This window comes from Rhincodon typus, chromosome 8 (genome assembly GCF_021869965.1).
Source record: "Rhincodon typus isolate 14 chromosome 8, sRhiTyp1.1, whole genome shotgun sequence".
In the NCBI taxonomy this organism is placed as follows: domain Eukaryota; kingdom Metazoa; phylum Chordata; class Chondrichthyes; order Orectolobiformes; family Rhincodontidae; genus Rhincodon; species Rhincodon typus.
The window spans coordinates 46,161,128-46,178,407 of NC_063339.1; the positions used below are offsets into that span (position 1 = coordinate 46,161,128).

Below are 17,280 nucleotides of genomic sequence, written 5' to 3' on the forward strand. Positions count from 1 at the left end.
CTTGGCCTGCTGTGTTCATCCAGCTCTACACCTTGTTATCTGCACATAAACATTTATGTGCGTAAGACTAAATAAATCAAAATATAATCGATCAAACCAGATTCTTGCCTGGGATCAGATGTGTAACTAATAACTTCAGCTGGGATCATAATACTCCTACAGCTCCCCATTTTCAATTTTGATGACCAGTACTCAGTTTAATCACTTTTTAAAAATCTTTTTAAATCCGTCCAGAGACTATTTCTTCCCATTTTTACATTGCTAGCTAGTCTTCTTTCATACTCTAATTTATTTGTCCTGATTAACCTTTTAGTAATTCTCTGTTTTGCTTTATATTCTGACCAATCATCTGACATCTTTTAGATGTGATTTTAAATTTGCACTTGCGTGTTTGGGCAGATTTAAAACACGCATGACATTGAAAGAAGAGCAGGGAAGTTCTCAATTTGTTTCAACATACACAACAAAAAAACTACCTCTTATCTCATTTGCTGTTTGTAGAATTTTGCTGTGGCAAATCAGCTCCTGCTTTCATCTATGTAATAGCAGTAATAATACTTCAAAATTAATTGATTGTCTTGTGAATTGCTTTGTGACACCCGGTCAGAGCAAGATGTGCTTATAAGATCAAGTTTTTCCATTCTTTCTTTAATTTTCCAAGAAGTACTGCAGACAAAATGTACAAAAAAAAGGGCATGTTAGTAGACAGGTGTGAGGACTTGTTGACAGAACAAATTGGTAGCACTCTCATCAGAGCATTGTAGGTTCAATGTTCCAGAAATGTGAACACAAAGATCAAGGCTGATGCTGCAGTTGAGAATTGAGGGAGTACTGCACGATTGAAGGTGCTAGTGTTTAGATAAACAAAGGCTTCTTGCCCTCTCAAGTGGACATAAAATCATTCCATGGTCCTAGTTCAAAGAGAAACAGAATGCCCTCCCTGGTGACCTAACTAATATTTATCCTGCAATTGCGATCACTAAAAACAGATTATCAGGTCATTATCATATTGCTGTTGATGGAGATTTGCTATATGCAAGTTGGTTGCTGCTCTTCCTGTGTTGCAACAGTACTCGCGCAGTGGGATGTGCTAAGATCATGAAATTTCCTACAGTATACATGGTGATTAAGATCGCATTTAGTATGCTTGCCTTCATTGCTCAAACCATTGAGTATGAGTCTGTAACTACATCTGACTCCTTGAAACATTCGGTGTTTTGGCCTCAGCCACTTTGTTTTGGAGAATTACACAGGCTCAGTGCTGTCTGGGTGAAGAAATTTCTTCTCATCTCAGTCCTAAACGGTTTACCTCATATCTTTAGATTATGACTGCTGGTTCCTGACTCCTCAGTCATCGGGATCATCCTTCCTGCATGTATCCTAACTATTCTCGTTAGAGTTTTATAGATTTCTATGAGATAGAACATAGAACTGTACAGTACAGGAATGGGCCCTTTGGCTCACGATATTGTGCCAAACATGACACCAAATGAAACTAATCCCTCCTGCCTGCCTTGATCCATGTCCCTCCATTTGTTGCATTTTCGTGTGCTTATCTAAAAGTACCTTAAATGCTCGGATCTGCCTCCACAACCTGGCGGTGTGTTCCAGACTCCTACCAATCTGTGTGGGGGTACAAAAAGACACCTGCCCCTTATGTCTCCTTTGAACTTATCCTCCCCCTCTAACCTGAAATGCATGTCCCTACTATTAGGCATTTCAACTCTGGGAAAAAGATTCTGACCATCAAGCCTATCTATGCATCTCATAATTTTATAAACTTCTATCAAGTCTCCCTTCAGCCTCTGCTGCTCAGGAGAAAACAACCTGAGTTTTTCTAGCCTCTCCTTATAGCACATACCCTCTAATCCAGGCAGCATCCTGGCAAACCTCTCCTGCACCCTCTCCTCCATAGCCTCCACATCCTTCCTGTAATGTGCTGACCAGAATTGAATGCAGTACTCTGAGTGAGGCCTAACCAAAGTTTTGTATAGCTGCAACATGACATCCTGACTCTTGTACTCAATTCCCCGACCAGTAAAGGCAAGTATGCCATACTACTTCTTTACTGCCCTATCTACTTGCGTGGCCACTTTCAGGAAGCTATGGACGTGATCCCAAGATCCTTTTGTACATCAATACTGATCAGAGTCCCGCCATTAACTGTATACTTTCCCATAACATTTGATGGCCCAAAGTGCAGCACCACACACTTAACTGGATTAAACTCCATCTGCCATTTCTACGCCCATAAGTGCAACTGACCTATATTCCTCTGTATCCTTTGACAACCTTCTACACTATCCACAACTCCACCCATCTTTGTATCGTCTGCAAACTTACTAACCCACCCATCTACATTTTCACCTAAGTCATTTATGTATATCACAAACAGCGTAGGTCCTAGCAGGGATCCCTGCAGAACACCACTAGTCATGGACCTCCAACCTGAAAAACATCATCCCACCACTATCCTTTGTCTTCTACGGGCAAGCGAATTCTGAAACCACGTGGCCAAGTCACTGGGATACCATGCATCTTAATATTCTGGATGAGCCAACCATGGGGGACCTTGTCGAAAGCTTTAATAAAATCCACGTAAATCTGCTGCTCTACCGTCATTGAACACCTTCATCACCTCCTCGAAAAATTCAATCAAGTTACTAAGACATGACCTGCACAAAGCCATGCTGACTGTCCCTAACTAGGCCCTGCTTTTCCAAATGTGCGTAAACCTACCCCCAAAAGTTCTCTCCCAATAGCTTCCTGTAGGAGTGTTTTCTGACCTGGGACAAAGACTCAGGAGGCAGGCAGGATTCAGGCAAGTGGAAAATGTTTATTCAAACATAAACCGATTAATGCAGGGAGTAGGCCAAAGGATCTTCACCGAATCTGACTTCGGAAGATAAATCAATGACACACCCTCTGCTTTTACAAAGATGTACAGCATTTTTATACAACTTGTGTTACAGTAAACAAATACAATGTAGTCATTGTCCTTCTCCTAATTCAAACACCCAATCCTGTGGGACACCTAATCAGCGATGGACACTTCCTTAGACAGCCCCAGGTTCCCATGATCTTATGGTATTAGCTAGACATTGTAATCCTTAGGCCTTGGGATCTTCCTATGCATCCTATTCATTTGCATTCCAAAAGTTTAATGGCCATACTCCTTCATGTCTTTCTCAGGCTTGTTTATCTGTAAGGACAGCTGAAATTCTATTACTCATTGTATTTTGGTGCTGTCTTTTATCGCATTCAGTTACTCATTTTATTTTCCCACTGTCCCCTTACATAATATAAAAATAAGAAGTCATGTTAGTTTTAACTAATTTCTATAAGGTTAACTTGTGTTATAAAGTTAATTATAAATGTAACGTAGCACAACTACTTCTACTGTCAGCATTTTGTAATTTATGGATTCTGATCAATCTATCTTTGTTCACGCCATAAGAGAAGGCGTCCCCTAAGGCTATTTAATCTTTACATCTAAGTTTTTTTTTAAAGGTTTGTATTATATCCTGGTTATGTATTGAAACCAACTTCTATGATTAGAGCATTTTTAGCTAGAAACTATTTAATACTGCTGGTAGCTTCAAAGAGGCAACTATTTACTACAAAATAACTTTAGCTGTTATCCTTGCAGCTGCTTGGGGACCTAATCTAGCACCTGACATTATTCATTTCTGGGACAATCATCCTTTCATTAATAAAGCTGGAATTGGTCATTTATCTGTCCTAAGGCATCCTTTTATCACAACTGTCTCAGATGGGAACATACAGCGTTCTTTTACTGACCTTCTAGCAATTCTGTTCAAAGGTACCATTGTATTTCACTGTGTGAGCAGGAAGCTTAGTTTTGCCTAGCTTCTGTCTGCAATCTTGTAAGCAGGCATGGGCTGCTTAGTGTGTTCAGGTACAAGTCACCTTACATAGCTAGGTACAGGTCACCCCTACACTTGCCAACCGCCGATGTGAGACTCACCTGTCTGTAGTTTCCTGGATAATCCCTACTTCCCTTCTTGAACAGAGGAACAACATTAGCTACCCACCAGTCCTCCGGGGGACCTCTCCAGTGGCTAGTGAGGATACAAAAGTCTTGATCAAGGCCCCAGCAATCTCCTCTTTTGCCTTTCTCAATAGCCTGGATTAGGTACCATCGGGCCGTGGAGACTTATCCACCTTAACCTTCTTCGAAAGATCCAACACTACTTTTTTTGATCTCAAAATGCCCTAGCATATTAGCATGCTCCACACAAATCTTACTATCTTCCATACCCTTTTCCTGGGTGAATACTGGCGCAAAGTACTCATTTAAGATTTCACCTACATCCTCTGCCTCTCATCACTTGTTCCCTCCTTCATCCTCCTCCATCTCCCTAGTTATCGTCTTGTTTTAAGGTATCGATAGAATGCCTTGGGATTCTCTTTAACTGTACTTGCCAAGGTCATTTTGTGGCCCCTTCTTGCTCTCCTAATTCCCTGTTTGAGTACTTTACTGCTTTGGTTATATTCCTCATGGGTCCAGTCCAATTTTGACTGCCTAAACATTACATATGCTTCTTTTTTCTTTTTGACTAAATTCACAACCTCCTTCGTTATCCAACGGTCCTTTACCTTGCTATCCTTGTCCTGGAACGTGCCAGTCCTGAACTCTCCCCAGCAAGTCTTTAAACAGTTTCCACGTGTGAAATGTGGTCTTGCCTGATAACACTCCTAACAGTTCAAGAAACTCTCTTGGATGTGCTTAACAAATTCTGTCCCCTTCTAAGCCTCTCTGTCATTCTTCTAAACCCCCGTGAATATAGTAACTGATTCAGTCCTTGATCATATGTCATCCTAGGAATCAGTCTGGAAACCTTTACTGCACTCGCTCCATAGCCAGAGCATCCATCCTCAGATAAGGAGTCCAAAACTGCACACTGTGCTCCAGGCATGGTCTCGCCAAGGCCCTATACAATCGCAACAAGACATCCCTGCTCCTGTACTTAAATCATGTCACTATGAGGGCCAACATACATTTGCTTTCTTAACTGCCTGTTGCACCTTCCTGCTTACTATCAGCAAATAGTATGCAAGTATACCAAGGTCTCGCTGTACCTCAATCCCAATCTATCTCCATTCAGATAATAATCTGCCTTCTGTTAATGCTGCCAAAGTGGGTGACCTCATAATTATCCATATTATACTTCATCTGTCATGGAGATAAAGGTAAAGTTGCCATAGTCCAGAGGGCCCTAGGGATGCTCTCTCATTAGAGAGAGGAGACAACTGGTGGTGTGTTTAACCTGGCGATCACCACACCTCAGCCAAGGTTGAGAAGCCATTATAGAAATTGAACCTGCACTGTTGATGTCATGCTGCATCGTAAACTTGGCATCCAGCCAACTGAGCTAATTGACATCCCCATCTGCAATACATTTGCCCACTCACTCAACTTTTCCAAATCACACTGAAGCATAGGAGCAAGAGCAGACCATTCAACCCCTCGAGCCTATTGCTTTATTCAATAAGATCATGCCTGATCTCCATATACCTGCGTTTGTTCCATATCCCTTAATATCTTTGCTTAACAAATATTTATTTATCTCAGATTTAAAATTAACAACTGATGTAGCATCAACTACCATTTGTGGAAGAGATTTCTAAACCTCCAGCACCCTTTGTGTTTAGAAGTTTTCCTGACATTTCGCCTGAAAAGTCTGGTCCTAATTTTAAACTATGCCTCCTAGTTGTAGAATCCCCAACGAGTGGAAATATTTTATCTACTGTCTTATATCTTGTTAATATCTTGAAGACATTTATCAGATTACTCCATAACCTTCTAAATGTAGAAAGAAAAGCCACATTTTTAGAATTTCTTCTCACAAGTCCTGGTATCATTCTTGCAAACCTACATTGGCCAATATGCCTTTCCTACAGTGTGGTGTCCAGATCTGCTCTCCGTTCTCCAGGTGGGTGCATTCTCCTCACAGTTCACCCTCTCACCCAGTTTTTTTGTTGCCTGGAAACTTGGACAAATAACATTGAGTTCCCTCAGCTAACCCAGTACAGTATATTGTGAATAGCTGGAGTCCAAGCACTGATCTCTGCAATACCCCACTGTGACTGGCAGCTATTCAGCAAATGACCCATTTGTTTTTTCTTCATTTCCGGTCTGCCAACCAGTTCTCTATGTCATTACACTATCCCCAGTCCCATGTGCCTTAATATTAATGCCAATCTTTTATGTGGGCTCTTAGCAAAAGCCTTCTGAAAGTCCAAGTAAACCATTTTCACTGGTTCCCTTTGATCAACCGTACTAGTTACATCGTTGAAAATTTCCAGTAGATTTTGTCACACTAGTAGCTGGAATGGGCAGGCTCTCTTAAAAGGTTTGACAGATTATGCTTGTATCTGTAAGAGTTTAGAAGAATCAAAAGATGATATGATCAAAACTGTAAGTTTCTGAGAGATCTTGACAGTGTAGATGCAGAGAGAGTGTTTCCTGTTATGGAGAAGCTTGAACTAGCAGTCTCTTTAAAAGCAAGAAATTGCCTATTTAAAACAAAGATGAGGAAAACCGTTTTCTCAGACAATTCTGAATCTTTAGATCTCCTTTCCTGAGGAGGTGATCAGAGTAGAGTCTTTGCAGTTCTATTTTTGTGAAGGCACAAGTGAAAAGATTCTTGACAAGCAAAGGATGGACGGTCACCAAGGATGGGTGGGGATGTCGATTTGAGGTTACAATCAGGGCACCCATAATCTTATTAAATGGTGGAGCAGGCTTGAGGGTTGGAATAGCTGCCTGCAGTTCCATGTTGGTATGTTTGTAAAAATGGGGTCTTCAGCATTGACAAAGCAGATGGAGTGGCAGCGTAACAGATCTAGCAATCAGTCTACCAACTAAGTATTCCATTTTGATTTTGCCTGGGTGTTGGAATAAGGAAATGGTTTCTTAATTAAAAGAAAAATAGTTCTGAACACTGTTCAATAACTTCTATTCTACTTTGATAAATCATTCCAGATTTTGGTTGATGGACCTTGGGATATTTGACACAATAGCTGTGCAAGAATATCTGTTTTGTGTTGCAGTAGGGCTTTGAAATTGTTATTTTCTTAGTCATCAAATCCGGATAAGATTTATTTTCTTACTGCCTTGTCCCCACCTACAGTTTTAGGCTAAGTGCATATTCTGCTCATTACAGTTTGGTTCATGACCGCATCTGGTCGAAGCACAATTCCCATTGCTATGTGTTGTAATTCAAGGCAGGAAAATTGAGCAGAGATAGTAGGAACTGCCGATGCTGGAGTCTGAGATAACAAGGTGTAGAGCTAGATGAACACAGCAGGCCAGGCGGCATCAGAGGAGCAAGAAAGCTGACGTTTCGGGTCTGGACCCTTCTTCAGAAATCGGGGAGGGGAAGGGTGCTCTGAAATAAATAGAGAGAGGGGGAGGCGATGATAGAAGGTGGATAGAGGAGCAGATAGGTGGAGAGAAGATGAACAGGTCAAGTAGGCGGGGATGAAACCAGTACAGGTGAGTGTAGGTCGGGAGTTGGGATGGGGATTGGTCAGTGGGGAAGGAGGGGTGGGTAGGTGGGAGGGAAAACGGACAGGTCAAGGAGGCGGGGAGGATGAGGCTAGTAGGTAGGAAGTGGGGGTGGGTGTTGGTCAGCGAGGTGGGAGGACCGCGTAGGTGGGAGAAAAGACAGACAGGTCAAGGAGGCGGGAACGAGATGGGCTGGTCTTGGGATGAGGTCGGGAGTGGGGAGATTTTGAAGCTTGTGAAATCCACACTGAGACCATTGGGCTGCAGGGTTCCCAGGCGGAATATGAGGTGCTGTTCCTCCAGCCTTCGGGGGGCATCGTTGTGGCAATGGAGGGGGCCCAGAATGGACATGTCATCCAAGGAGTGGGAGGGAGAGTTGAAGTGGTTCGCGACTGAGAGGTGTTGTCGTTTGTCACGAACCGAGCGTAGGTGCTCCACAAAGCGGTCTCCAAGCCTCCGCTTGGTTTCCCCGATGTAGAAGAGGCCACATCGGGAACAGCGGATATAATATACCACAATAGCGGATGTGCAGGTGAACATCTGTTTAATGTGGAAGGTTTTCTTGGGGTCTGGGATGGAGGTGAGAGGGGAGGTGTAGGGGCAGGTGTAGCACTTCCTGCGGTTGCAGGGAAAAGTGCCGGGAGTGATGTGGCTGGTGGGGAATGTGGAGCGGACAAGGGAGTCATGGAGAGAGTGGTCCCTCCAGAAGGGTGGTGAGGGAAATATGGCCTTCGTAGTGGGGTCAGATTGCAGGTGGCGGAAGTGATGGAGAATGATGCGTTGGATCCAGAGGTTGATGGTGTGATATGTGATGACAAGGGGAATTCTGTCTTTGTTGTTATTGCGGGGAGAGGGTGTGAGGGCTGAGGTGCGGGAAACGCGAGAGATGCGGTCGAGGGCATTTTCAACCACTGTGGAGGGGAAATTGTGGTCCTTGGAAAATGAGGACACCTGGGATGTCTGGGAGTGGAACGCCTCATCTTGGGAGCAGATGCGGCGGAGGCGAAGGAATTGGGAATAGGGGATGGCATTCTTGCAGGAAGGTGTATGAGAGGAGGTGTATTCTAGGTAGCTGTGGGAGTCGGTGGGCTTGACATAGATGTCAGTTTCTAGGTGGTTACAGGGATGGAGACAGAGAGGTCCAGGAAGGAGAGTGAGGTATCAGAGATGGTCCAGGTGAACTTAAGGTTGGGGTGGAAGGTGCTTTTGAAGTGGATGAACTGTTCAAGCTCCTCGTGGGAGCATGAGGCGGTGCCGATACAGTCATTGATATGACGGAGGAAGTGGTGGGGGTTGGGGCCAGTGTATCTGCTGAAGAGGGACTGTTCCACGTAACCTGCAAAGAGGCAGGCATAGCTTGGGCCCATGTGGGTACCCGTGACCACCCCTTTTGTCTGTGGAAGTGGGAGGAGTTGAAGGAGAAGTTGTTAAGGGTAAGGATGAATTTGTTTAGGCGGATAAGGGTGTCAGTGGAGGGGGACTGGTCGGGCCTGCGGGAGAGGAAGAAACGGAGAGCTTTTAAGCCATCTGCATGGGGAATGCAAGTATACAGGGACTGGACGTCCATGGTGAAGATGAGTTGTTGAGGGCCAGGGAATCAGAAGTTTTGGAGGAGGTGGAGGGCGTGGGTGGTGTCATGGATCATGTTCCTGGATCACGGGGGAGAAAATGGAGTCGAGATACGTGGAGATAAGTTCGGTGCGGCAGGAGCAGGCAGAGACAATGGGTCGACCAGGGCAGTCGGGTTTATGGATTTTGGGAAGGAGATAGAAACGGGTGGTGCGGGATTGGGGAACGATGAGGTTGGAGGCTGTGTGTGGGAGGCCACCTGAGGTGATGAGGTTATGGATGGTCTGGGAGATGATGTTTTGGTGGTTAGGGGTGGGGTCACGATCAAGGGGGCGGTTGAAGGAGGTGTCAGAGAGTTGGCGCCTGGCCTTGGTGATGTAGAGGTCAGTGCGTCATACCACAACTGCGCCTCCCTTGTCCTCTGGTTTTATAGTGAGGTTAAGGTGGGAGCGGAGGGCTGCAACTTCTGTAGGGGAGAGGTTGGAGTGGGTGAGAGAGGTGGAGAGGTTGAGGCGATTGATGTCACGACGGCAGTTGGAGATGAAGAGGTCAAGGGAGGGTAGGAGGCCTTGGGGTGGTGCTCAGGAGGAAGGGGTGTGCTGAGCATACCTTTTAGAAAAAACAAATCACTGTGTTTGATGTGATCATTTGTAAGTGTGGATAATAGCACCAAGCATGGAAGTTGTGCCTACGTTGTGATTTCAGAAAATTAACTGTTGTGAAATCAACATTTATTAAATCTAAAACACTATTAAATCTCTTGTTTGATTTCTGTTGCTTTTTTGTGTTGAGCATCAATGCAGTGGTTAGAAAGGAAAATTTAGTTACAAGATGTAGCTACAGAATAAAATTCCATACCAATTGAGTTCTTCGTTACAGAGTTATTTCGTTCTCGAAATCCATATCAACTGAATTCTATGATTGGGTTATCTGATTGGTTATCTGCTGGTATATGCAGAAAATGCCAAAATTACTTGATGTTAATCATTAATAAATGATTAAACGTTCGCGTAATGGATGACTTGCTCCATGTGGTTACACTACAGAGATTAATGTGGCATTGAAAACATTCTTTCTTTGCAGCAGTGTAGGATCCATCATAACATTACGTTGACCTGCCGCATCACCTTTGTCCATTTCATCTATTGAGCTCTATAATAATTGTCCCACCACCATGTTACTTAAAGTGAAGAACTGGAAGGCAAACCCAATAAATTCAGTGACTTGGAATAAGGTCAAACTGTGTAGATGGAGCCATCCGTGTGATTGTCATTATGCCAGAAAGAATTCATGCTTGTCTTCCACTTTAATTCCAATCATTAACACAATCACTGGCACCATAAAGGTGACACTAAAATTGAAGCTTTATGATTCACATGGTGTGTTTAGTTTTGTTTCAAAATTCTTTCTATTGTACTGCAGATTGGTGCATCAGTGGAAGTGAAAGGGTCTGATGGTTCTTACCAAGAGGCTGCCATTAATAAACTGACAGATGCCAGCTGGTATACTGTAGGTGAGTGAAGTGTTTTGTTTTCTCACAAATAAATTGGTCAAGTTTTGAAAATCTGGATTATTTCTCTCTGACCAGTGCTTCGAAGCTTCTCAGCTTGGACAATCTAAACTAGTCTATAAGAGACAACGCTGGCCCTGTCTAATGTCATACACTATGTGGCTTTTAGACTGGATGATCTCTGCACTGGCAAGAAGTACGTCCATACCTTGCTGTAGGGTTGCTGTAATTTTGTATATTGAGTCCATTAAAATATAGAGTAGAATATGTGGAGAAGTGTTAAAAATTAAATTTAGAAAGAACTGACTGATAAATGCTCTATTGTCAAAAATTAAGTCCTTATGAATTATATATTTTGTGAGTAAAGTAAGCTTTTGAATGCCCCCGGTATAATATGTTTTTAAGTACTTTGTTTATAGTCTATGTAAATTATCAGACAGGTTCTATCATAGAATCCCTCCAGTGTGGAAACAGGCCATTCAGCCCATTGAATCTACAGAATCTAAAGAGCAACCCACCCAGTCCTGCCCCATTTTACCCCTCTAACCCTGCATTTCCTGTGGCTAATCCACCTACCCTGCACATTCCTGGACACTGTGGGCAATTTAGCATGACCAATCCACCTAAACTGCACATATTTGGACTGTGGGAAGAAACTGGAGCACCCAGATGAAACTGTCACAGTCACGCAGAGAATGTGCAAGGTCCACACAGACAGTCACTCGAGGGTGGATTTGAACCCGGGTCCCTGGTGCTGTGAGGCAGCAGTGCTAACTACTGAGCCACTGTGCCCCTGCCCCGGCGTCACCTGTCACTTTCCTGAGGTTGAAATGTATTAATTGACCAAGCAAGATCTGCTATTAAGAGGTCTCTAGTCATCTTTGGCCACTTCATCAATGACCTTCCTTCCATCATGTAGTTAGAAGTGGGGATATTCACTGACTGAACAATATTCAGCATCATTTGTCACTCTCTAGATAATGAAAGCAGTCCATATCCACGTGTTGCATGTTTCAGCTGAGAAATGGCAAATAACATTCACGTCATAAAATGCCAATCAATAACTAAATCCAGCAAGAAAGAACCTGACCATTGTTCCTTGACATTGTGGTTATACTGTCACTGAATCCCACACTATCAACATTCTTTAGTTATCATTGACCAGAAACCTTACCTGACAGGGCATATAAATATTGTGGTTACAAAAGCAGGTCAGAGGTTAGGAATTCTGAATGTGACTTTGCCACATGTCTCCCCAAAGCCTGTTTACATGGCACAAGCCAGCAGTGTGATGAAATACTGTCAATGTGTCTCGATGAGTGTAGCTGCAACAAAACTTGAAGCTTGACACCATCCAGGAGAAAAGCCCATTTGATTAACATCTAATCCACCATGTTCAACATGCACTTTTTTCACCACCATGCATTTACCATCTCCAAGATGCATTACAATATCTCATCAAGGCTGCTTTGACTACACCTTCCAAACTTGTGACTTCTACCACCAAGAAGGAGAAGAGCTGCTGATATATAGGAAGTACACATTTCCCTCGAAGTCACAGACCATTGTGACTTGGAACTGTATCAGCACCCCTTAATTATTGCTGAGTCAAAATCCTGAAACTCCCTTCCTAACAGCTCCATGGATGTTGCTACACCCAAATGGTGGCAGTGGTTCAAGAAGGTAACTCGCCACCACCATCTTGAGAGCTGTTAGGAATAGGAAATGAATGTTGGGCCAGCTATGTCCCATGAACGAGCTAAAAAACATGTATGCTGCTGTCATCTTAATCTGCAGCTTTTCAAAATTGGGACATCAAATAAACTTAACAGTGGAAGTACATCAGATTCAATCTGAACTTGCGTTGCAGTTTGGAAAAGTGATTTAAGATCAGTCGATTTGGCTTTGGCCAATGCGGGTTGATTAGAAGGGGCTTAAAAAGGCTAAACAAAGCCACTGCAGCTGTTTGGGATCTTGTGGTTCCATTAAACCCTAATTTCTGCTTTGTGGCATGGCCTGTAAAAACACATGCAGGGGAGCAGCAGTGCTACGGATTAGCAGTCTGCGAGTCCTGAAAATTGCCGAGTCTGAAATGAGGAATGGCAAGTAAAGCAAGTAGCCAGATCTGCAATCAGTTGAAATGTTTAAATGGAGTAAACCGGGAACGCTAATATATTGTTAGTAAAATTCTCATTTAGGAATGGAATGTAGTGAATAATCTTTCCGAATTCAAACTTTCAAATCAAGAATAGAACTTTGTTTCCTTGAAACATAAAATAAACAATTGAAATTTTATAGGTTGAATACTTCAGATTGTCTGAAGATGATCAGAAACATGAGAAGAAAATAAGGACCATTTTAGAAAGTCAAGCACTTGTGAAAGTTAATTTCAGGACATATCAGTTGGAATTTGTTACATCCATAGGTAGCAACCACAAGAGTCAATTGACACGTGTCAGTCGCTGCTGGATATTTAAGATCTGACTTTATAGTCACAATTATTTGAAGATATATTGGTCCAGATATTCCGATGACGAGAGAATCATTGGAGCAGCGTACACTGAAGTTATGTTTTCCACGCTGATTCTCTTCATTGCTGAATTCTGGAATTCCTGGGCAGTTTCATAAAAGAATTTTGAATTTTGCGATGGCAGGATTGATGTATGTGGAGAGATGGAGTCAAATAGCATTGTATTCACTGCAATTTAGAAGGAAGGAGGATTTCAAAGAAAACCATAAAATTGTTACAGATGAGACTAGAGTCCAGAACCAGACATCATAGTTTAAGAATGGGGTAAACATTTTAAGATTCAGATGGGAAGTTCTTTGCTCAGATTGTGGTGAGCCTGTGGAATTCGCTACCACAAAAAGTGGCTGAGGCCAAAATGCAGTGCTTTGAAGAAGGAGGTAGATACAACAATTGTGGCTAAAGAGGTCAAAGAAAATGTGGGAGGATAGGATGAGGGTATTATGCTCGATGATCAGCCATGATCATATGGAATGACAGCAGGCTTGAGGGAGGTTGAATGGCCTATTTCTGCTCCTATCTTCTATAAATCTAAAGAACCAAGGGAAGAAAATTAGTAGGAGTCCAAATTGAAAGTGAAACAGTAAAATAATCTTCAGTATACAACTTGAACAAAATAAATGCAACTAATAATGATCAAATAGGTATTATGAACAAGTAATTATTCTAAAATATGTTGTCTGTATAGACTTCAGTGAAGTGTTTGACATGGTTCCCCACGGTAGACTGTTTAGTAAGGTTCAATCAATGGGATCCAAGGAGAGCTAACCAACTGGATGCAAAGTTGGCTTGGAAGCAGAAGGCAGAGGGTGGTGGTGGAGGGTTGCTTTTCAGATTGGAGGCCTGTGACCAGTGGTGTGCCACAAGGATTGGTGCTGGGTCCACTGCTTTTCATCACTTATATAAGTGATTTGGATGTGAATACAGGAGATATTATTAGTAAAATTTGGAATACAGTGAAGAAGGTTATCTCAGAGTACAATGGGACCTTGATCAGATGGGCCGATGGGCCAATGGGCCAAGGAAAGGCAGATGGAGTTTATTTTAGATAAATGTGAGGTGTTGCATTTTGGTTTGGCAAACCAGGGCAAGACCTATACACTTAATGGTAAGGCCCTGGGCAGTGTCGCTGAACTGAACAGGTGCATAATTTCTTGAAAGTGGACTCCCGTAGACAGGGTGGTGAAGAGGGTGTTTGGCACACTTGCCTTCATTGGTCAGAACATTGAATACAGGAGTTGGAATGTCATGTTGTGACTGTACAGGACACTGGTGAGGCCACTTATAGAATATTGTGTACAATTCTGGTCACCCTTCAAAAGGAAGGACGTTGTTAAACTTGAGGGTGCAGAAAAGACTTAGAAGGATGTTGCTGGGACTGAAGGGTTTAAACTGCAGGGAGAGGCTGAATAGGCTGGGACCTTTCCCCCCCAGACCAAGAATTGCCAAGTATCATCATGGAGCAAAACATCTGAGATCTCCATATGAATTAATCTGGTTTCCATCTGAAAAAAACCAAGATTTCTTGAGAGCTGGCTCATATGAAATGGAGGGAATAAATAATTAACTTAAAAATTCGACGTCAATTCAAGGAGATGTCTGATTATGCAAAAGCCAACAATTCTTCCACAACGATCATACTTGCAATGGTGAGGTTTGAAAAAAGCTTTAGAAGATTGTGTGCTGTCATTGTGCAATAAGGCAACACACCAGTGAATTAAGACCACTGTGATAACAGTCAGAGATCTCCAAGAAATTTATGTGACCAAATTGGTTGTAGCAAACCAGTGTGTCATTTCAGAAACTGTTAAAACTCTCAACATACAAGTTTTGTCATAATAACAGTGGGGTGTTATGATATTATTATAAGTGTATAATCTTAACTTTACAGGAGTGTTAGTGTAGTGTGTCTGTAAATAGTTATGTCCTTGATCATCAGACGGGATATGATGTAATGTCACCTGACACAGTAGTCGGAATGCGTTTGTTAAGCAAACATGTATGCGTTAAGAAGCCCAGCAACATGTATGCTGTAGTCATCTTCAAATAAAGAAGTTACAATGCAGTTTACTTGTCCTACTTGAATGATTGGTAAATTTATGTTTGTGGAACAGAAAAAGACCCAACAGCTCCTACCATCTGGTTGAGTTTGGCAGGGTGTTGCAGGAAGGCAAGCATTCTGCTGCAGAAAAATATTAATTTAAAAGTTCTAAATGTAATTGTCAGCTTGTAGAATGAATATTCTGAGAATGAGGTCAAATGAGCCAATTCATTTTTGATTTAGTTGGTCGCGTTGTGAAGAGTGCAGATAGCCTTAGCTTGTAGGAGAAAATATATGGGCTAGTTGGATAGACTGATCAGTGGCAAATGGAGTTCAACTCTGGGTAAATGTACGGTGATGCATTTGGACAGGACACGCATGGCAAGAAGTGCACGTTGAATGGTAGGACCCAAGGAGATACTGAGGATCAGAGGACCTTGGTATGTACATCCACCAGTCCCTTAAGGTAGTGGAACAAATAGATAACTTGGTTTGAGAAGGCATATGGGATCATGGCCTTTTTAGCCTAAGCGTAGAGTTTAAGAACAGGTATTGATGCTGGGACTGTAAAAGATAAAGTTGTCATAGGTCTAACAGTCCATAGAACTGCTCTTTCATTCAAGAGATATGACTGATGGTGGTTTAACCTGCGGGTCACCACGATTCAATTGAGGGGAATGGATGAGAAGGCGAAGCCTTTGTGACAATCTCAGCTGATGTGGGAATTGAATCCATGCTGCTGATGGTTGGTTTGCAAAGCAGAATAACCTTTAGGAAACTGAGCTAACTGACCCTTGCTGGAATTCTGCACTGGAGAGGGTGCAATGGAGATCTACCAGGATGTTGCCTGGCCTTGAGAAATTTAGTTATGCAAAGAGATTGGATAGACTGAGGTTGTTTTCCTTGGAGCAGAGGAGTCTGAGGAGGGACATGATTGAGATGCATAAAATTATGAGGGGCATAGACAGATCCTCTCCACTTAGTCAGTGACCAGAGCCATGGATATAAGTATGAGGCAGATGTAGAAGGATATGAAGAAAAGTCTTTTCACTGAGGGTGGTGGGAATCTGGAATTCACTTCTGGTAAGGGTGGTGGAAACAAAGCCTCATGACATTTAAGAACTAATTGATGTATATTTGCGATGCGAAGGCATACCAGACAATGGGTCAAGTGCTGGAAAATGGTGTAGGAATAATAAGGTGGTTGTTTTTGACTGGCACAGACTCGATGGGCCAAAGAGCCTTTTCTGTGCTGTAAACCTCTGTGATTCTGAGAGATTATAGGAAATACTCATGTCTAGTAGCATCAATGCAGAGACAAATAATTCACTTTTCACCTCAGCAGCCTTTCTCATTTCTGATGAAATGTCATCAACTTGAACCGTGAACCCTATTTCCCTCTCCATAGATGCTTCTGGAACTGCTGAGTATTTTCAGTAATTATAGTTTTAATTTCAGACTTCCAGCATCCAGAGTATTTTGCTTTTTGTTCCAATTAGTTATTTTTTTCTTTTCTGTCTTGCACCTAGTCACATATGAGGCAAACAGTGCTTACATAGTTAGATTTATCTGGAACAGATCACAAGCCTGACTTCAGAAGCTGGAACTTGAGCGACACCACTCTGCAACAAACATGGCGGACCAGGAGGCTTCGGTTTTGGAGGGGATTGCAAGTTGCTAATTGACTTGTTTGACCCTTTTATGTATGTACCTCCTTGACTATCAAATCCTGAATTAACTGGGACTTGAAACTGGGCTTCCTTCCATAAGGCAACAAAAGTGGGATTTTTGTGACCGTTGATGAAGGGTTGTTGTAATCACCAGCACTGAGACAGACAGTTTTTATATTCCAGTTTTATTCACTGAATTCAAATTTCACCAGCTGTCATTTTAGGATTTGATCCCAAGTCCCTGGAATGTTAGTCTCAGCCACTGGACTACTATTAACCAACTTGTTTATTCTTAATTTGTGTCTTCCAATCCAAAGTTACATGTCAACCTTCGAAATATGGTATAATTTAAGACCGTATTATTCTTCTTTTGTGGCAAACTGCAATCCTTGGCCAAAGCATCCTGAACGATAGATGTGTGGTGTAGCC

General features: G+C 42.5%; 1 protein-coding gene across 2 annotated transcripts in view; it reads left to right on the plus strand.

Annotated features, from left to right (window-relative positions):
* The window catches only part of arid4a (AT rich interactive domain 4A (RBP1-like)), a 150,143-nt gene that overhangs the window by 40,688 nt on the left and 92,175 nt on the right, over positions 1-17,280 (plus strand). For both annotated transcript variants that reach the window (XM_048600280.1, XM_048600281.1), the window contains exon 5: positions 10,526-10,616. In XM_048600280.1, the coding sequence (XP_048456237.1) occupies positions 10,526-10,616 (91 nt within the window). The remainder of the gene's footprint in view (positions 1-10,525; positions 10,617-17,280) is intronic.